General features: G+C 53.8%; 7 protein-coding genes across 7 annotated transcripts; 4 read left to right on the forward strand and 3 right to left on the reverse strand.

The window, feature by feature from the left end:
- Positions 1 to 81: 81 nt before the first annotated feature.
- Positions 82 to 2,458, reverse strand: BO82DRAFT_362960 (uncharacterized protein; the record flags this gene model as incomplete). The annotated part of the gene is made up of 2 exons (XM_025636873.1): positions 82 to 1,940; positions 1,990 to 2,458. The coding sequence occupies 2 exons, from the start codon at positions 2,456 to 2,458 to the stop codon at positions 82 to 84; spliced, it is 2,328 nt and encodes a 775-aa protein (XP_025494295.1).
- A 1,198-nt stretch (positions 2,459 to 3,656) lies between these two features.
- On the forward strand, positions 3,657 to 6,691 carry BO82DRAFT_305661 (putative C6 transcription factor (Leu3)). The gene is made up of 6 exons (XM_025632228.1): positions 3,657 to 4,166; positions 4,230 to 4,675; positions 4,724 to 5,161; positions 5,223 to 5,491; positions 5,539 to 6,072; positions 6,125 to 6,691. Exons 1-6 carry the CDS (start codon positions 3,966 to 3,968, stop codon positions 6,430 to 6,432), a joined length of 2,196 nt encoding a protein of 731 aa, XP_025494296.1. The 5' UTR covers positions 3,657 to 3,965; the 3' UTR covers positions 6,433 to 6,691.
- A 117-nt stretch (positions 6,692 to 6,808) lies between these two features.
- BO82DRAFT_390536 (uncharacterized protein) lies at positions 6,809 to 7,376 on the forward strand (the record flags this gene model as incomplete). Its single annotated transcript, XM_025638522.1, has 1 exon — positions 6,809 to 7,376. The coding sequence occupies exon 1, from the start codon at positions 6,906 to 6,908 to the stop codon at positions 7,374 to 7,376; it is 471 nt and encodes a 156-aa protein (XP_025494297.1). The 5' UTR covers positions 6,809 to 6,905.
- A 561-nt stretch (positions 7,377 to 7,937) lies between these two features.
- On the reverse strand, positions 7,938 to 10,562 carry BO82DRAFT_362963 (uncharacterized protein; the record flags this gene model as incomplete). Its single annotated transcript, XM_025636874.1, has 1 exon — positions 7,938 to 10,562. The coding sequence occupies one exon, from the start codon at positions 10,560 to 10,562 to the stop codon at positions 7,938 to 7,940; it is 2,625 nt and encodes an 874-aa protein (XP_025494298.1).
- A 3,083-nt stretch (positions 10,563 to 13,645) lies between these two features.
- BO82DRAFT_352481 (uncharacterized protein) lies at positions 13,646 to 14,797 on the forward strand. Its single transcript, XM_025634697.1, has one exon. The coding sequence runs from the start codon at positions 13,664 to 13,666 to the stop codon at positions 14,306 to 14,308; it is 645 nt and encodes a 214-aa protein (XP_025494299.1). The 5' UTR covers positions 13,646 to 13,663; the 3' UTR covers positions 14,309 to 14,797.
- BO82DRAFT_352483 (Pkinase-domain-containing protein) lies at positions 13,978 to 16,202 on the forward strand. Its single transcript, XM_025634698.1, has 2 exons — positions 13,978 to 14,678; positions 14,735 to 16,202. The coding sequence occupies exons 1-2, from the start codon at positions 14,464 to 14,466 to the stop codon at positions 15,909 to 15,911; spliced, it is 1,392 nt and encodes a 463-aa protein (XP_025494300.1). The 5' UTR covers positions 13,978 to 14,463; the 3' UTR covers positions 15,912 to 16,202.
- A 635-nt stretch (positions 16,203 to 16,837) lies between these two features.
- On the reverse strand, positions 16,838 to 19,727 carry BO82DRAFT_352484 (putative sugar transporter). The gene is made up of 6 exons (XM_025634699.1): positions 19,011 to 19,727; positions 18,807 to 18,906; positions 18,736 to 18,748; positions 18,465 to 18,682; positions 17,826 to 18,409; positions 16,838 to 17,770 (listed from the first exon to the last, which is right to left on the reverse strand). The coding sequence occupies exons 1-6, from the start codon at positions 19,291 to 19,293 to the stop codon at positions 17,205 to 17,207; spliced, it is 1,764 nt and encodes a 587-aa protein (XP_025494301.1). The 5' UTR covers positions 19,294 to 19,727; the 3' UTR covers positions 16,838 to 17,204.

Consider the following 19,727-nt stretch of genomic DNA (forward strand, 5'->3'; position numbering starts at 1 on the left):
TTGGATACTGATCAGTATCTTCGTGCACAAATTTCAGAGCAGACGAAAGCAATGGGATCAACACCACACCAAGCATCTGTTTTAACTGCCTCCGCCTCCTCCACCACAACCTCCACCTCCGCCTCCGCCTCCACAACCTCCACCACCGCCGCCGCAACCAGCCCCTGCACCACCACCACAGCCCCCAACACCACCGCACCCGCCCCCAGCACAGCCCCCGGAGCAATTCCCCCCCATCCCTCCACAGCTGCCCGCCGCAACCCCACCTCCACACGTCCCCGCCGCACAGTTCCCATGCACTCCTTCCACGAAACTCATACAGCTCGGATTCGCCACGTACGCATCCGCATGCACCCCGGGGTCACACGTATACGGCGCATAGAAGGGCACAAAGACTGGATAGCCCCACAACAGAGGGTAGTAGCCATAGACGGGGTCCACTGCCGCGCCCCCGGATTTGTCCTTGTTGGCGGCCGCCTTCTCATCCTTGGACTTGCGCTTCTCGGCCCGGCGGCGCGCCTTCTCGTAGTCGTGGCGGAGTTTCAGGAACTTGACTTCGCGGGGATCGAGATCGCGAGTGTTGTTGTTATTGTTGTTGCTAGGGGTGGTCTGCGGACGGACGGCGTTGTGGGCGGAGATGTGCGGGTTCTTGTCGGGATCGGAGGAGATGTCGTCGCGGTCGTGGAGTTTGGCCGCCGCCTGGCGGGCGCGGGAGGTGGAGGAGAAGAACGGGATGGCGATGGGGGAGTCGGCGGCGACGCGGACGGCCTCGCAGTACCAGCAGGTGCATTCGCTGTAGATCTCGCCGTCGGTGAGCTTCTTGTACGCCTTGCTGGCCCATTCGAAGCCGTCGGAGAGCTTGGTCTCGTCGACTTTGTCGTCGTGGTCGATGAGGATGGCGAGGTTGTTACTGCCGCCGTCCTCGCGCGTGCGGTGGGTGGAGAAGGCAAAGTAGCGGGCGGGCGCGAGCTGGTGGGTGTGCCAGGCGAGGTCAACATCGAGGGTCGGGACGGCCATGCGCCGCGGGTTCTGGGACATGATCCGGAAGAAGACGTGGTACTTCTTGATCAGGCGGTCCATGGTGGCCGTGAGGGTCGGCGAGTGCAGCCAGTCGATGCAATCCATCTTCTGAATGAAGATGCCCTGGCGGATGACGGCCCCGACGAGATCGAGCGCCAAGGGCGAGCTGTTGTCCCAATAGTGCGACATCATGCGGCGGTACGCGACCTTTTCCTCCGGGTGGAGAGCGAGTTGCATGCTGCCGGGGTTGGCCTTGTACATGACGTCCTTCTGCTTCATTTTCGCAGCGAGGTAATCGTTGACCGTCTTCATGGTCAGGTTCTTGCCTCGATTCCAGCGGGGGTAGGCATGATTGAGGACGTCGGGGCCAACAACCTCTAGAAAGCGGTTGGGGAAATTGAACTGTTGTCTTCGTCGTCTGGGATCGCTGACCGGCTCCGGGACTCCCCGAAGGTTGTAATAGGTGCCTGGCATCGGGTGGTCTTTGTGCAATAGTAAGTTGATGTCTGCGCAAAATTTGGCAATCTTCAGACTTTCGTGATTGATGTTATAGGAGCAGTGAGGGCATGAATGGCGAAAATCCTTGTCTGCGAACCCATGCCAGCGCTCAAATGCGTCATCTAGCGTAAGAAGCATGCCCCCGTCTGTCCAAGGGACAAAGGTATGCTTTCCGCAGCAGGGGCAGTTCAACGACTTCTCAGACGTATCCACAAGATTGTCCCAAGGGGAATTTGTCTTGCGAAGAAATGTCTCCTTTGCCTTCGGCCCTGCATCATAGTCGAGGGTCACATTGTCAATGCAAGCGTTAACAGCCTCCCAAGGCAGGCCACTGGCCCAGAAGCTCATCTTCCCGTGCCGTATGCAGTCCTCGAGAAAAGCACGTGGGTTCAGCATATGCGCATGCCATACCATCAGCACGTCTAGAATGATTAGTGATCGGTCCCAGGCATGCACCGCAACTCAACTTACCGAGAGGAGGCATTTCGTCTTGAGACCATTTCATTGGCTCGTCAGAAGTCGTGATCTTCTCGTAGCTGGTATGCTTGAGGGTACTGAGTTTGGGCTGTGCGCGAGAAGCAGGAGCGCACAACGTCCACCAGGCTGCATATCGGTCCACTGCTCGAGTGGTATAAACCGCCCACCGCTTCTCCTTTACTCGAGCCCACGCTTCATTGGCCTCCTTGGAGTCTGGATTGAATAGCTCTGGGTCAGGATCTTGGATACCGAAGATTCCGCGAGTGCTGGCTACGCTGTCACGCAAATCGGCCAGTGCTGCGAGCAGCTTGAGGTGAGCGGCACACTGGTCAGATGTGACTGTTGTGTATTGAGATGGACCAGCGTCCCGAGAAAGGTCTAAGGGAGGTAATGCCAACTGCGACTGGTCGATCTGATTGTATGCAGGTGGTTGATCTCCCACAGTCCTGGTTTCTTTAGCCATCTTGGCAGACATAGATTATATTGGACTTGGCTGCATTCCACGTATGAGATATAGAAATGTGAATGACAGGATCCAGAACTAATGCCGTAGCGGAACAATCTTCCTTTATGTTGTCATCTGTAAGTCAGTGTTGCTCGATGGACGTCTGACATAATTGGAATGGAGACAGAATGATCGGCTAGCAATGCCACCGGGGCAATGACGCGGGGCAACCACCGATTCCCCAACAAGGAAGAACAGTACTCTTTGTCTGTAGTCTGACAGGTACGGGGAGAGACCGAACTGTGGGTGAGCACTGAGCAGACCCTGAACTGCTTGGTGTGACTGGGTACGTTCTAAGACAGTGGCAGAGGCCGGCGTCGGGCACCTCGTTAGAGCAGAAGGGTCAACCCCGTCTCTAGACGAACCTCGGGGATGACAGAGGGCAGTGCCGCAGTGCAAGGCTTGATTGGCGCTAGGATACCCTAGGTTCGCCTTTCTGGCAGTGGTTCAAGTAAGTGGAACATCGAGGCGAAGCGTAAGCCTCACAATACGAAGTGCAGTCGGATGTGATGGATGCTTCATTTCTGGGATCAGAATACGACAGACTGTGGTTGACCTCGACTGAAAGACAATCCAGACAAAACGCAGGTGGCAGTGTCTATCAATGCGTATCGTTGGGGATGGGAGCGACCTCAGATGATCCGCTAGTAAGCAGAGCCAATGGACATTTGTCGGGCGACCGCCGGTTCTAGCATGGTGGTAGGTGGTAGGTGGTAGGAAGGAGTCTGTGCGTGGGGCAGCCTGTGGTCTGTGGTATGGTCTGTGACGGGGGACTAGACACCTATACACCCCGTGGCGTTCAGGAAGTTGATGCCAGAGACTGTGTAATGTGATTTCAATTGTATGTACACCGTGTAGGAAGTACAGTTGAGATGGTGTAGTGTAGTACTTGAGTAGTAGTTGAGTAGTTAGCACGTACTCGATCATGATCCATGCGGTGAGAAGCACAGACTGACTGCCCAGTGTTTGGGTTGTGGGGCTGTGGACGGTTGATGGGTCTGGGCTGACTTATCCGTGACTAATCACTGGTTCAATGCACATGTCACGTGCCACCAGCCAACCGCCGACTGCACGTGAGAGAGCGAGATCGGACAGCTTCTCCTCGCAGGACCCCCGCCGCCGAGTGTGATTCCTCCACCACTTAATTTCAGGGTCTGCAAACACGGTGTAAGCCGGTGGGTAAAAGTTTTTTTGACTCATCGCTAATTCGTTCTCCCTGTTTGCTATATTGGCACGTGGTCTTTATTATTGTCCAGTGCATCTGTGATTTTTGACCTGTTATTTTTTTTAGCCTTTTTTTTCTCCGCCACTCCCTCTTATACTGTCCCAGCGTTGATCAGCCTTGCACGCAACCAGTCTGGATTCCCTCGAAGGATCGCCCAGCGAGATCGGAGGCAAGGGTGTGCAGGGCAACAATCTGGACCCAAGCGCAAGGAAGAATGCTTCGGCTGCCTCCAGCCCCGTAATGGGAGGTGCCGACCATCCATCTGTCTCACCTGCTGTCGGGTCCGATGGCGGGGGACCTGTCAGGAAACGTACTGTTGCTGCCGCGGGCTTGGACAGCTCGCCCGCCGCCAGCATCGACGAGGTGGAAGACCTCGACGCCCGTGATGAGAAGAAGCGACAGCCTGTAAAGCGGGCTTGCAATGAGTGTCGCCAGCAGAAGGTATGCCGCGTGCCCTGTCTCGTCCAACGGGGCTTCCGCTAACGTTGATTGTTATCCTTGTAGCTCCGATGCGATGTTATCCAAGATCCGTGGAGCGACTGCTCCCGATGCCGTCGCCTGAAACTGGATTGCAAGATCGAATCCAATTTCAAACGTGTCGGGAAGCGCAGTCGCAACGCCGAGATGGAGCGTGAGATCATCGAGCTCCGGAAGCAGATCGCGACTGTGCAGGCAACTGGGAGCACGCCACAGCAGACCCCGACATCCTTGCCCACGGTGCAAACTCCGAAACAAGAGACTCCCAGCCAGGTGGGCTCGGCTGGTGTCTACCACACGCCGTCAGCCATGTCCACTGACCAGTACATGGGTTCGCACGAAGCTGTCGCATCCCTGCTGGACTTGCGATCGGGCTTCGATGGCAGTGGCTACATGCGAAATGGCAGTCATCATTTCAAAAGGATTGAGGATGTGGCTGTGGTTCCGGAGAGAGTGACAGAGCTGTTCAACCTGTAAGTGTACGCCGTCGGCCCTTGTTGCGGCACGTCTAACGAGACTAGTTTTTTCACATTCTATCACCCGTTTCTTCCGTTCCTCAGTCGGGAGCAGTCGCCAGATGAATACTATTCTGCATCGCCTCTACTTTTCTGGACAATCATCAGTGTTGGCGCCCGACGGTACCAATCGGACACCCATCTCCTCAACTCTTTGGCTGGCCCGGTGACACGGCTGGTATGGAGTACGCTGGCGGACATCCCACAGAGCTACCATGTAGTGAAGGCATTGTGCTTGCTATGCACCTGGCCGTTTCCTACAAGCAGCACCTCCACGGATCCTACATTCATGCTGTGCGGAATGATGGTGCAGGTTGCCATGCAGCTTGGTCTGCATCGGCCGTCACACACACAGGATTTCAGCAAGTTTCGGGTGGAACTCATCGAAGAAGAGCTTCGAGATAAGGTCCGGACCTGGGCGGTTTGCAATATAGTCGCGCAAAGGTATGCTGAAGAAACATCAACGGGGGTCGAATGAACCGTCAAGCTAATTGATCTCGCACAGAGTTGCTACTGGCTACGGTCAACCGCCATCAACCCTATATGATTGGACACTGTCTTCGAACGAGTCCATGGATCCCAACTTCAAGTTGCCGGATGACATGAAACCCCGACTGGAGATCGAAAAGTTCTGCGACAAGATCACCAGGTCACTTTATAAAAATCGCCGGGACCCTGTCGGGCTTTGCAGTGATAAGGAGAGATCAGCGTTGATCTCGTTTCTTTCTCGGGACTTCGACGAGTTGGAAAGCCAACTTAAGCCGCAAAGAGACTGTAAGGCCCTAAATCTGGTCGCATGGAAGACCTTCTAACCTATGCAGGTATCACTGATCTGTTCCTGCGTGCATCGAATCTCCATCTCCACCTGTCGGCTTTCTTCGACGACACTACGGCCAAAAATTACCGAGAACGCCTTCTCTCGCTCTACGTTGCCGCCACTACTTTCCTGGAGGCAGCAATGACGTTGGAGACTGAAGTTGGGCCCGTGCTCTCCTACACCCCCTATTACGTGTATCAGATGATGGTTGCGGGAGGTTGCACGCTGTTGAAACTTTGCAAAAGCTTCTTTGCGGCCCATATTGACATGGATTATGCCAAGAACCTCTTCAACCGGACCATTTGGGCCATTCGGGGGGTATCGGTGTCCAGCAACGATCTCCCCGAGCGGCTGGCGGAAGTTCTGGCGCAGATGTGGCGACTGGGAAATGCGCCGACGCCCAAGTTCGGGCCTGACGGGAGTGAGATCGACGACTCCCTAATGCTGAAGGTACGATGCCGGATGAGCATGTCTCTCCTGTTCGACTCTGTGTGGCGGTGGCGAGAAGATGCGCGGACCAAGGGGCGTAATATCGAAGGTATGTTTCACGGACTCGACGTCGAGTGACTCAGAGCTGACCCGCCTCGCAGCGTGCCTTAAAAACCCGACCAACCCAGATTCCAACGCCGAATCGTCGGCCTCGTCGACCGGACCGACGCGCACCTCGACGGCGACGCCCGGGGTGGGTGGTGCGGATCCCAGTCTGGCGCCTGCGCCTTTGCTCCCGCAGACGGGCATCAGCGTGCCGCCCAGCGGGGCAGTTGGGGCATTGCCCAGCGGGTTCATCGAGCCGAACTATGAAGTTTTCGATCCACTGAACTGGCTTCTGGATGGATTGGTCGACCTGCCATATTCCTATTCCACGATATCCGGGATGGAGTCGCAAGGGATGGCCTAGTGTATGGGTGTTGGTGCTACAATTTTATGACCTTTTCCTTTTCATGTGTACCATAATTAGCGGGATGACGATGGCAAGGTTGTCCACTGAGACAGGGATCGTTGTTGCTGCTCATTGAATCAAGAGATACCTGTTTTTACAACGATGAACGCATTCATCGGTGCTTGATTTGCCGGGCAATAGGGGTTGCTGTATATATTATCATCGGACGATATGCCAGTTTCCAGTATGATTTAGAATCTGAATTCCCTCGGACGCCCTTGTCTCTGGACCAGCTTACCTGCATAGTATAAGATCACGTGTCTACGTCGCAACCTTTTAACGTAGGCCATCGATAACCAACCACACCCCCGCTTCCACCAAGTCCTTAACATATCTCCCCGGGGCAGCAAGTTTGTACATCTCCTCCCATACCAACTCCTCCACTCCCTAAGAAACACCGAAACCCACCCCCCCTCGAAAAAGAACCCATCATGTCCCCATCCCCTTCCAAACCAATTCCCCAACCCAAGCCCAGATTCCAAACCACCCGCCCCGCTCCCTCCGCGCTCCTCATCCCCCAGAAACGACCGCTCTTCCCCCCAAAGCAGAACCCCCCCATAAACCCAAACACAACCATCCGTCCCCCTTCCCTCCTTCTGGCGGCATCCTCAAACCCCGACCCAACCCCCGAGCCCAGAGAGCAGGCCAGCGGCATCCGGCCCCGCGACACGGAATTCAACTTCGCGGCGGCGCCGCAGCCGTTCCTGGATCCAGGGTGTTGGGAGCGGATCAGGGGGGTTGACGCTGCGAGAGCGGGGGTGGAGGGACAGCGGGGAGGGGAGGGGTTGGGCGGGCATGCTGGGATGGGGCTGGGGGTGGAGGAGAGCGAGGAGTTGCAACGGCGGCGGAGGGTCAGGGAGGCGGAGTTTGGGGGGTTGGCTGTTAGGGGGCGGTTGCGGTGATTTTCGTCGGTTATCTTGATCTGGAGTTGGGGGTTTAACTGGGGATGTGTTTGTATGTTGGTTTTATGTGGGTTGGGTTCGGAGGTTCGGTTGTCTATTTGCGGTGAGCTGGGATGTGAGATGAGGTGGTTATTTCGGGACTTTGGGTTGAAGGGGATGGGAGTGGGCGAGGATACTTGGTTGTTTCTCAAGTTGTATGTATGACTGACTGTCTTGAGTTGGGCTGGCTTGTACTTAGAGGGAGGGTTCAGGAACTACTGCACTTGGGGTTATTCTTTGTGGTCATTGGTAATTGCTAATCTTGTGGTATCTTGGCTTGGATATTGGAAACAGAATGGAATAGAGGTGAGACGAACTGGGCTTGCTTCAGCATCAAGAACAAAAATAAACAGGCAAAAACATCATAAATGGTATCATCAATCATCAAAATCATCAATCGTAAATATGAGACAAAAAAACATAAGCAAATCATAAGCAAAGCATAAGCATGTGCTGTATATCCAATCCTCTAAGCAAAAAGGCATCAGTCGTCGATCATGATTAACGGTAGTCCAGCCCTGACTATGGCCTCGGGCTCGTGCTGGAATTGACCAGCACCGCATCCCCAATGCTCTGCTTCAGCTTCTCGCGCTTGGCCTCGCGTCGACGTTCGCCGTGCTGCTGCCACACCCGGCGCATGCGTTTGCGGAGGTTGCGTACCTTGCCGGCTCGCAGTCGCAACCGCCACCACGACAGGGACTGGAACCGGTGGTGATGAAGCGAAGTCTGCGAGTACAGGGCTTCCGGCGTGAACACTTGGCTGCTGCCGACCAGGGTGCCGCGGTTGGCAGCATGGTGGTGGCCGCCCAGCCGTCGGCGGGTCTCCGGGTTGCGCGCGATGGGCGGCCCCTCCAGCACCGTCCGCTGCTGCGGCATCCCCAGCGAGTTTTTGATCACCGTGTCGGGCTCGTGGTGGCGGTCTTCGACAGGGCTCCCGTTGGGGGAGGACGTGTCGGTCTCCGAGTCGTCCCAGAAGCGACGCGGTCGCCAGAAGGGCTGCAGGCGCCCGTCGATCTCGGGGTTGTCCGCCTTGCGGTTCTTCACGGACGTCAGTGAGAAAGACCCGAGAGCAGAATTGTATGAATCAGACCGAGGACGTACCATCCACGGACGCCGGATAGACCCGAACCGACGGGCCGGACGTCCATTCGCATCGGCTTCACTCACGGCGGCTCCCAGTTGGCGATTGGCGTCTTGCACGGGCGACGGGGGCGAGACGTGGCAGACCGGTGGCTTGGGCGGTTGGCGGGGATTCTTCAATGGTGACTCCACCTCGAACTGCGTCGATGGGACCGGCGTTTGGGGCTTGTTCTGGGATGCTATATCAGGAATCTGTTCACGCGTGGTAGGTTGTGATTGTGGCTCTACCAGCAATAATGACTCGTTGTTATGCGGGAAAATGGCGATGGTCCTCGCCTCACTGATTTCGATCACTCCGGGAGATGAAGACGGGATGGAGACTTGAGTATAGGGCATGGACGGCGGCCGGAGATGCGACATGTCTTCGACGCCGATGATGATGGATTGCGTTTTCGCGGCTTCTGGAACATCGTGCGCAGGCCGGCCGTGGGACGACCCCTCGGGTTGGGACAGAGGAAGTGGCGCTGGCTTCTTTCGCGTCTCTTGCTCCATTGCCATCGTGTGATTTCGTAGGCTCTCAGAGGTGAGAGATGTGGTCCGTGAATTATTGCGACTGGTTGGTGCGGACAGCGACGAATTACGCTGTGGGATGACTGGTCGACCATCGCTTCGGCCTCGAGATTGCGCCCGCTTGTCCGCGTTGGTGCTCGCATCGGACAGCGTCCGCTCCTTGCGGCGCGGAGGTTCCAGCGAGCCTGGGCGGCTGCCCGAGGCGACCGGAGCTCGTCGACTCGAACGTCGGGAGCGACTTTGGGAGGTATTCCGGCTGGTCGAAGTCGAAGACTTAAGGGACGACCGCCGCTCAGGGATCACCACCACCGGTACTATTTCCACATTCGGTGGGAGAAAGCTCATTGCCGAAATCCCTGAAATAGACATCTCCGACGCAACACTTCGACGATCATGTTCTGTAATGCGCGCGCTCTTATGAACCAGGCGATGCTGCGAGTCCGGATTAGAGACCAGTGAGGTGTGCTCCGATTTCGTCAAGGGAGAGCTGACTGAGCGGAGAGAGCTCCTCTTCTCAGTGTGACGAAGTGAACGTTGAGTTGATCGCGGCGAGTCAATAATCATAACCTCAACGGTGGACGTCGTGGACACATTGGAGAATCTTCGCGAGGCGTCAGGCTCGGCTGTAGTAGGCTCCGTCTGGGGCCAGCCGATTTGCTCGCGAAACTGCTCGATTGACAATCCACCTACAGGCTCGTGCGAGTCAGCCCCCTGCCTTCGTTCGCTTTTCGCGCGGACGGGAAGCACGTCCGTGCTGTCTGCATCCGACTCGACCATGTAAATTGGGTGTTCCGCCGTGTCTGAGTTGCGGTCGGTACGGCTAGATGCAGATCCCTGATGACGGGGAGCAGGTGCTGGGGGATTTAGTGTCGCATCTTGCCGACTCTCTGCGATAGACATCTCTGGTGTCGCGGAACGCATCCGATCAGAAGTATGGTTTGGTACCGGTGTTGTTTCTCCGCTTCGCGTGTCGCTGTGATCGGACGAATCGCTCTGTCTGGTTAGAAACGAGGAGGACCGGGCTGACCGAGATGGGGTTTCAGTTCCAGCATCTGAGATGATTTCCAGCGCAGTGCGAAAGGAATCCGCCCGAGACGAGGAGAAGGACTGGGCGAGTTGCTTGAGGGCCGGACGCTGAGCCGAGGCAGCGACTTGAGGAGGGGTAGTTTCGGGTGTGGGAGGATGCGATGGCCTCGGGGTTATCGCATCGCTCACCGAAAGTAAAGAAGGTGTTGTTGCGATATGCGCCCCGTGGATGTTCGAGTCTCCAGTTGAGGCGACCGCGGGAGGCGTTAAGGGACGAACGGGAGCTCGTGGCAGAGAGGCTGTCCCTGACGGGAGGCCATTGTGGCCCACCGGTTTTATTGTTTGGGCGACGGATGGAGAGTTCAAGGGAACATTTGGCCGGCGACGTAGAGACTTGTGGGCCCTCAACTGGGGCGGATCCAAGTGTTCTGGTGAGGCGACAGAGGTGCCAGCATTCGCCAGGCTGGGCATTGTGAGGAGGCCCAACGGTCCGGCAGATTGGCCCAAGTGACAAGCAGGCAATGGTCAGGTTTGAATGGAGTTTTGTTCTGGTGGTTTCTTTTTTTGTTTCTATCTTTTTTTTTTTTAATAAAAAGAAGGGGGATTCAAAATCAACTTGCTGCAGGTCGCATATCGTATTAATGGTGAGGGGGAGGGAGGTGATGCTGTGTCTCGGTTGGGTCTGCTGGAGGACAACTACAATCTTGTAAACAGAAGAGAACAAAAGAAGAAAGCCGAAGAGAGTCCACGGTGAAGAACTCCGGTCCCTTTGTTCTCCTCTTCCACCCCGGTGAATGCTAACCAGCAAGGGAGATCTGGTGCAGCGTAAGGGTGAGTGTGTGGTGAATGTGTAGTGTAAGTATTGTGTGTGTGTGTGTGTGTGTGTGTGTGTGTGTGTGTGTGTGTGTGAGACTGTCTTCCAATGCGCGTCTTACAAAGTCCAACACCCACTCTAGGCCAGCCCATATACACAGCCAGGTAAATCTGGTCCCAGCTGGCTCTACAAATAGAGTATGTAGATAAGAACGGACAGCAGGCAAGGCACGACCCGCCCAAGGCGATCTTGTTGGCACGAAAAGACCCGAGGAAAGCGAGTGAGAAGGAGGCAAAATGAGCGAGGTTGCAGGGACATTCCACGTTGCGGATCCGACGCGCGGGCAGGCGGAGAATGACAGTCACACCCAGAGGATCTACATGACTGAACTTTAGGGATACATCTGTATGGCTAGGTGTTCGGGGAGAGGGGAGGAGTGACAGGGGAGAGTAAATAGAAGGTATTATAAAAGGGCAGACACACAAAAGTGTGCCAGTTGGGAAGATGATCGTGGAAGAGAAAGAGGAAGAAGAGGAAGAAAGAGGAGAAGTTGGGGGAATTCGTCCACCAACCAAGCCTGCAGCATCACGGCAATTTCCTGCACCACCAACTCGACTACTTACTATTCCTACTTCCTGCTTCTATGCATATGCTGAGTACTAATTGTAAAAACAGTTGGCTGTCAGAATAGTTATCACCCTCCCCTCCCCTCCCCACGATTGGTCTTTATTGTTGTTTACCGAGCATACTCTTACTTTTCCCACGGACCAGGCGCTGTGTCTGGCATTGCATCATCGATGACATCCTCTCACGGCCATCGCTCGGGAGTGGCGCTGCGCAACCCATGGTCAATCCTCACCAACCTCGCTTCAACCGAAGGGAAGCTTAAATGGTCGCTGATATTGATGGCCGGGATTTGACCCACGACTCTCGATAGAGACAAGATAGACACACGGAGGAAAGACGGGGGAACTCTTAAGTACTCGGGTGAGTCTCATATCTCCAGCCGCCATGCGTTATCACCACCATGACATCCATCGAGTACCATCTCTTGTTTCCGGGATCTCTCTCGGGTGTGAATGGTGGATCAGATCAAGATCTAGACAACGACTGGGGCTCTGGGTTCCCAGATATAGTGAGGAACACTCGTAGTTTAACCTAGGATTGCGGAGATGCGAAGCTATGACATCTTATTTCTGTTGGGACCACACAATCAAAGAAATGAACCGTCGCGACGATCGGAAAGGAAAAATGACGAGAGATGACGCTGGGTTCCGTCACTTGCCCGTTAGCGGAGGAGGGAGAGGGAGGATGAATGAGGAGGAAGACGAAAGATCCGAGGAAAGACGAAGCGAGCGACAGGACATTCGGACAGAACAACCAGCCTTAGGAAATCCGCCCTGGGCTGCTGACTCAGCCACCGTGTTGCCCCCCCTCGACGTCATCTTGTTTGTGGTTTTCGGTCAGGCGGTAATTTTGGTCAGGAAGTTGGGGATCAATGGGGGAATTGGGTATAGATGGATGTGTATCACCAAGGTATGACCACGGTATTGATGGTTGCTGATGATGACGCTGTCCGCTGTTTCCCTCCTATCTATCTCTCTGTCTCTTGTCACTGTCAGTTTATGCTGCTGCTGCTGCTGCTGCTGCTGCTGCTCCTCTCAGTGATGATGTACGTATTGGCTTGCTCTTTTTTTTTTCTGCTTCAGCTCATCAGCTGCTACCTTCTTTGCCTCACCAAGAAAAAGAAGCCATGGCGTTGTGCTTACGGAGCACTGGATCGAATTAGACTTTATTACATCCTCATCTTTATCGCATTGTCTCCTTTCCCTCATCTTCTTCTTCTGCTTCCTCTTCCTGCTACTCCGTATTCTGTCTCTCCCACAACAACAATCAAAAAGACATTATTGAAACTGTATCGGCCCATTCCCCACTATCTCCCTTCGTCCTTCTCCTCTCTCAGGCTGCAAGACGTTTAGAATTCCGCTTTCAGGTACTGAAACTGCTTTGGACGGCCTTCTTCTCTCGCCTTCTGTGTTGCCTTCCATCAGCCCAGCCTTAAATTAAAATTATCTCATACCTCTTTTGGTCTTTCCCCTACTATTTTCACTAGCCCCCCCCCCCCCCCCATCATCATCACCACCACCTCTACCTCCTCCACCTCCTGCACCACCACCACCGTCATCTGCGCACACCTTTTTCTTCTTCTGCACGGCGCATTTAATCACCTGGTAAATCTCCCCCTCCCCACTTGCATTTTTTCCCCTTCAATCTCTGTTTTTCTTTTCCTTTTTTCAATCCCATCTCCAACCGACTTGGACCTGTCATCCCCTCCTGCTATCCTCTGTGTGCATCTCATGTCTTCTTGACTCCGACCCATTTCCCTATCGTCATCATTATCATCACCACCACCACCACCACTTGCTCATCTGTCCCTCTTCTCCCTTTCACAATCACACAACTAACATACATTACTCAGACCTTGTTGAACACAAATACAACAGGTCGTAATCAGAGGACAAATTGCTTATGACAGGGAAACCCTAGACAGAAAAGAGTTTCCGGACGACAGCCGCACCATTCCTGGTTAACAGTCTCTTTTCAAATCCTATTTCATCATCACCTTTTGTTTCCGGCCACTGCTGCTGCTGCTGCTACCTTACCTTACCCCGAACCTTTCCTTCTCCCCCCTTCCCTCTCTGTTCCCATTTTAATCTCATTTTATTTTCCACCCCCCCCCCCCCCCTTACTCAGCACTATGAGTACCATACAGAATCTCAAAAATTTCATACGTCATGGCAAGCAAGCCCGCCTGGTGACGCCGCATGCCGAGCCCACCACCAATGTTTCGCCCATCCATGCCGAACAACAACGTCAACCACAGGGCTCCTATCCCGCCGCTGCCGGCAACCTCGACGCCATTGACAGCAAATTAGGCAACGGAAACGCTCAGCCTTCTCAGCGGAACTCCGACTCATCACAGTCCAGGCGGGCTCGCGAACTCGAGATCGAGCAGATCATTGCCGAAGAGAAGAGTAGTCGGAACAAGATGCCTAAATACCCGGGTCTCGAGCGCTGGATCTTGATGGAGAAGATGGGGGATGGCGCCTTTAGCAACGTCTATCGCGCCAAGGACACCACCGGCGAGTTCAGTGAAGTCGCCATCAAGGTGGTGCGCAAGTTTGAAATGAACAGCAACCAGGTAGGACCGCAAGCTATCTCCTTTACTCTTGTGCTAGTCGCTTCCTGCTTTTCTCTCTCGATTGCTTTCTCTTGGTTTTGTCTTGTGTGCTCTGTCGTCTTTAAATCATTTGGCCAATGTCTTTCTACTAGACTGCCGCTCATCTGCATCCGGGAATCAGAAAGAAACCCAAAGCTACGGAGGTGCGCAAACACTAGATAACATCATCCATTCACCGGGCATCCCTGTCTATCGCTCACACCTGCTCTGCAACGTTCCGCTTCGCGTCGTTGGCTATAGCTGGCACCCATTGTGTGACTGAACCAGAGTGACTGACCTTGCTATAGCGTGCCAACATCCTGAAAGAAGTACAGATCATGCGCAATCTCGATCACCCCAACATCGTCAAGCTGATCAGTTTCTCCGAGTCGCGCCAATACTACTATATCATCCTCGAACTCTGCCCCGGTGGCGAGCTGTTCCATCAAATCGTGAGATTGACCTACTTCAGTGAGGAGCTCAGTCGCCATGTTATTGTGCAGGTCGCCAAGGCAATTGAGTATCTCCACGAGACATCCGGCGTTGTGCATCGGTACGAGATTGAGAAACCTGTGTTGTGTGATCGCAAGAGACTAACTGAAGTTTTAGCGATATTAAACCCGAAAATCTTCTCTTCTACCCCACAGATTTCATCCCGAGTAAGCACCCCAGACCTCGCCAGCCCGGTGACGAAGACAAGGTCGACGAGGGCGAGTTTATTCCTGGTAAAGGTGCTGGTGGTATCGGCTTGATTAAGATCGCCGACTTTGGGTTGTCTAAGGTTATCTGGGATAGCCAAACCATGACGCCATGTGGAACGGTCGGATACACCGCCCCTGAGATCGTTAAAGATGAGCGGTACTCCAAGAGTGTCGATATGTGGGCTCTGGGTTGCGTTCTCTACACTCTCCTCTGTGGTTTTCCGCCGTTCTACGACGAGAGCATCCAAATCCTGACTGAAAAGGTCGCTCGTGGTCAATACACCTTCCTATCGCCCTGGTGGGACGATATTTCCAAGTCCGCCCAGGATCTGATCTCTCATCTTCTGACGGTGGACCCGGAGAAGCGCTATACCATCAAGCAGTTCCTCGCCCATCCCTGGATCCGTGGCACCGATGAGGCTACCGAAGCTGCTGCGGACGCTCCTCCACTTGCCACGCCTCTTACTACCCGTAAGCAGGGACAGCCCTTGGATGCATTTGCGGCCGACCAAGCGCCATTCGCTCCGATCAGTGCCCGCTTGGGCGACCAACCATCGGCTGGTATGGAACGCCCTATGGACTTCCGTTCTCCCGGGGCGATCAACTTGCGCGAGGTGTTCGATGTTGGTTATGCCGTGCACAGACAAGAAGAGGAGGGCAAACGTCGCAAGAACTTCCGTCAAGGTTACCGTGGGGCCAATCCCTCGACGAACTTCAGGTCGGCGCTGAACCCTCTGAACGAAGACTACGATGAGCCGGATGAGGTCAACTATCAACCCGTCCAGCGCGAAGATTTTGCCCCTTCCAAGATCCCCAAGTCTTCACAGCAGGCCGGTGATGTTGCTGCCATGGAGGCGAAGCTGCGATCTACGAACTTGAGTGGTGCGCCCAGCCATGCCGCTCAAGCACGACAAGCCCATCAACACCGACAGCAACAAGGATACGGGCAACACAGTGCCAAGGTGGCCGCCGCTGCAAGACAGAGCATTGCCCGAGGCGCGCGGGAGCCCTTCGAGCTGAACCTTGATAATGCTACTCTCCTAGAGAAGCGCGGTCGACGCCAGCAGGACCAGCCTGTTGCTTAGTTTTCTTTCCAACGGTCCCAGGTCACGTCCTTAACGAATCGAGACAGCCTTCGGGCTACGAATTCCTATTTTTATGAGTTCAGTGCATACGGTGACAATGTTTCTCCTCTGGCTTGGTGAATGGGATTGATTTCCTCTGGGTGGTTTATAATCAATCGGTCGCATTTCTCAGGGTGTTTTTTTTTCCATTCTTCTCTTCTTTTCCATTTATGATAAAACTTCTTGTGCGTGTTCTACCTCTTTGCGTTGATATTTTTCTAGTTCTCCCTTCCATTTCCATTCCAACCTACGGTACCTTTCTTCTTCACTTCTCTCCTCCACACTTTACACATATCATTTCTTCCTTTTTGCCTTCTCCGTCGGAATTGCCAATCGGATTCACACTACGGATGGACATATGCGCCCTTCTCTTCTTCCACTGTCCAATCAGTCGGTTGCACTACTCCTCTCTTCGCATGGTCGAATCATATACATCTCCCGCCCCCTTCTTCACTTAAACTTTTCCCCACCTGGATCATGTCATGTCATATCTTGATGCAATCCGTCCATGAACATATATACCTGCGAAGAAACAATGATTTTTTTACTTTGTGGCTTACACCGTGTCTTTTCTTCTTTTATTTCCTGCCTTCCAACCTCCGCCCCCCCCCCTCTTTTTTTTTGCTGTCTTCGACCTCTTCTTCTTGTTCTTTGTCCAATTTTGTGCGTAGAAGGTGCGTTTTGGTACGTAGATTACTAGTACCGAGTTGGCCGTCAATTTTTCTTGACTTGGATTTCCCCGGTTTTGGTCTGTAAATGAAGTGACCTGATGATCGGCATGTGTATTGTATGATAGATGAATTTATTTGGATATTACTCCGTACGTCATTCAAAATCAGGGTCGAGTCGTGTAAGGGTTTGCGATGTGATAGGCCGATGGTGTTGCTGTGTAACGTAAGAATACCATTTTAGGTGAGGTTACTGTACTGTACTCTATAATGGTTCTATACACCAGTCCAACGTATGTATAAGCGGAGCCTTCGCTCCATCCATCGGACATAATAATCACAGACGAAAGATAAAAAAATCATCTGAACAATGCATGCGAACCCGTACCTTACCTTTGCGCACGGATCACAAACCCTCGCCCAAAAAAAGAAAAACAAAAACGAATGGTACAAAAATGGTATCAATCATGAGTCAGATCAATGCTGCATCGTAAAAAAACACATGGATATAAAAATGAGAACATGAAGATCCCAACGAAGAGGGCACGGGTGACGTGACGCCGTTTTCCTTTCCGGGGTGAGTTTTCTACATGATTTGCCGGCCCATAGTTTCAATGGGCAGCAGGCACATGGCAAGGAACGCAGCCAGGATCAATGCACCCGATGCGTAGATGGGAGCATCAGGGCTGGCGGAACCGCCGTAAATGGCCACCAGGGGGGCACAGAGACCGGCGATCCGGTTGAGACAGGACGAGATACCCGTGGCAGTGCCGCGGTTGGGGGCCGGGAAGACCTCCGGGGTGTACGCGTACAGAACACCGTACATGATGTTCTGGAAGAAGGCCTCCAGACAGGAGCAGACGAGCTGAACATTCGAGTCGGTGGAGGCAGTGAAACAGAAGAGCAGGACACCGGTGATCAGAGTCGCGATGCACATCGTGCCCTTGCGGCCAACGTACTTGATCTCCACGGTGTAGCAAGCTAGAATGGAACCAGGGACACCGACAACGGACGTGATGGCGTAGTTCCGATAGGCGATGTAGGTGGAGCTGGAGCCATCACTCCCGCTGTTGGCCAGGTACTGGGGAAGGAAGGCATTGAAGAGGGGATAGCCCATTCCAATGGTAGTCCAGCAGAACCAGAGCAGAATAGCTAGAGGCAATATGTTAGCAAGAAAACGAGCTATATGCGAATGGCTGGCACGTACTGCTCATTGCAAGCTTCTTTGTGGCAAAGAGCGGGGCAATGTGGTCGAAAGAGAACTTGGAGAGATATCTCTTCACGATCTCAGTCGAGCTGAGCTTCTCCTTCTGAGCCTCCTGTTGATAACCGCCAATCTCGTTCAAGATCTCCTCAGTGAGCCACGTCTTGGTCTTGTTCTTGTGAGCGATACCGTAGACAGAAGCAACGGCGTCAGCCTGGCGACCACGGCCCAGCAGGAATTTGGGCGATTCGTAAAGGTGGAAGAGAAAGAAACGGCAGATGAACATGAGGAAGGTCAAGCCACCAATGGTGAAGACGAAGTATCTCCAGCCCATGTTGTCCTGCTTGCTGCAGCAAGCGACCCCACTTGCGACGTCACCGCACGAAGGGAGACCGCTGTCGCAGCTGAAGTTGGGAATTAAAGCCCAGGCGAGCAGACTGGAGATCAGTTGACCGACAGGCCACCAGACACTCAGCATGGTCAACATGTTTCCGGAAGCAAAGGGCAAAAATTCCAAGAATAAAGCTCCATCGACGGGTAGATTACCACCAACACCAAGGCCCAAGCAAGAATACAGGGCACAGGTTCTGGATGATCAGCATTAGTCATGGTTTATCTTCGGACATGAAAGCCATAACATACCCAATCCAGTTCGGACCGCCACCAGCGGCAACACCAAAGACACTGCACAGAAAAAGAGTCGTGTTGAAGGCGAGACGGCGTCCAACTATATCAGAAGCGATACCCCAGAATGAAGCGCCAATGCACAGACCCAGGAATAGAGCACAGGTCGTGAACCGCACCCGGGTACTGGAAACTCCGAATTCCTCAGCAATCGGTGTTAGGGTTAGAGCAATGCCCTTTGAGACGTTAGTATGATAGACATTGGACGCTACCATCTTTGGTCTCTTACCTGTAACCAGAGACTAGCGGCTCGGCGTTAGCAACACGATCACTGGCAGAGGGAAGCGTTCTTCTACTTACTTGTCTGCAAGCCAGCCGAAGCCGCACATAGCGAAAAGCTCCCACTGATACCGGCCCATGCCAATGTCCTGGATGGCTCTGTTGATGACCTTTGCTTTGCCTGCATGTACGATTTAGCTTTGCTCTTGGATCATCGACACGGATAAGAAGGATGATTGTTATGGAGCCACTTCTTAGCGCGACGGATGATGATATATAACATACGGTCATAGACGGAGTCCTGTCCGGTGGCAACCAGATCGGCCTCAATCTCAGCGCGGAGGGCTTCGATGGTCATATGATCGTAGTTGTGGACGGATCCAAACCCGGCTTCCTCGGAGGGAGCTCTGTCAAGGCTTTTTTCATCAGTCTTGTCGTCAGTACCGCCCACTTGTTTTGTTGTCTGGGTGTCGGGTCTCGAGCGCATTGGGGCCTGATCGAGAGGGATCACAACCCCAGCGAAGTCGCTGTGGTCGTGGTTTTTGAACGGGTTGATTCCGAAGGGCATTGTCGCTCGGGAAACTGACGGTGCTCGGAATATGGGTCAAGTTCGAGGGTCAATGGCCGGTGATGGGAACGAGGAGGCGCTGTCGAGGGCTCGTTCTACCGTGAAGAATGGGCTGGAGTCACCGCGGGCAATGGAGAGATTCGTTCTACTTCTCAAGTCGCACAGGATCTAACGAAGCGGGTTGTCGCAAGGGTCAAGTGGGAGGCGCAATGGTTTTGTTTGTGGCGCGAGGGACTGGAGCACACGGTAGATGGCGCGAGGGGATGATGGGGGTCCGTCGGACCTTATGTCGCTGCTAGTGACGAAGAGTACAGCAGAACTGTTCAAGCGATGTTTGGTAATGGCCAGGAAGAAGTAAATGGTATGTTGATAGCCCAGAGGGCGAGGAAATGGAACAAACTGGCAGCCCAATTGACCTGATATGACAGGACGAG

Source organism: Aspergillus uvarum (genome assembly GCF_003184745.1).
Source record: "Aspergillus uvarum CBS 121591 unplaced genomic scaffold BO82scaffold_13, whole genome shotgun sequence".
In the NCBI taxonomy this organism is placed as follows: Eukaryota; Fungi; Ascomycota; class Eurotiomycetes; order Eurotiales; family Aspergillaceae; genus Aspergillus; species Aspergillus uvarum.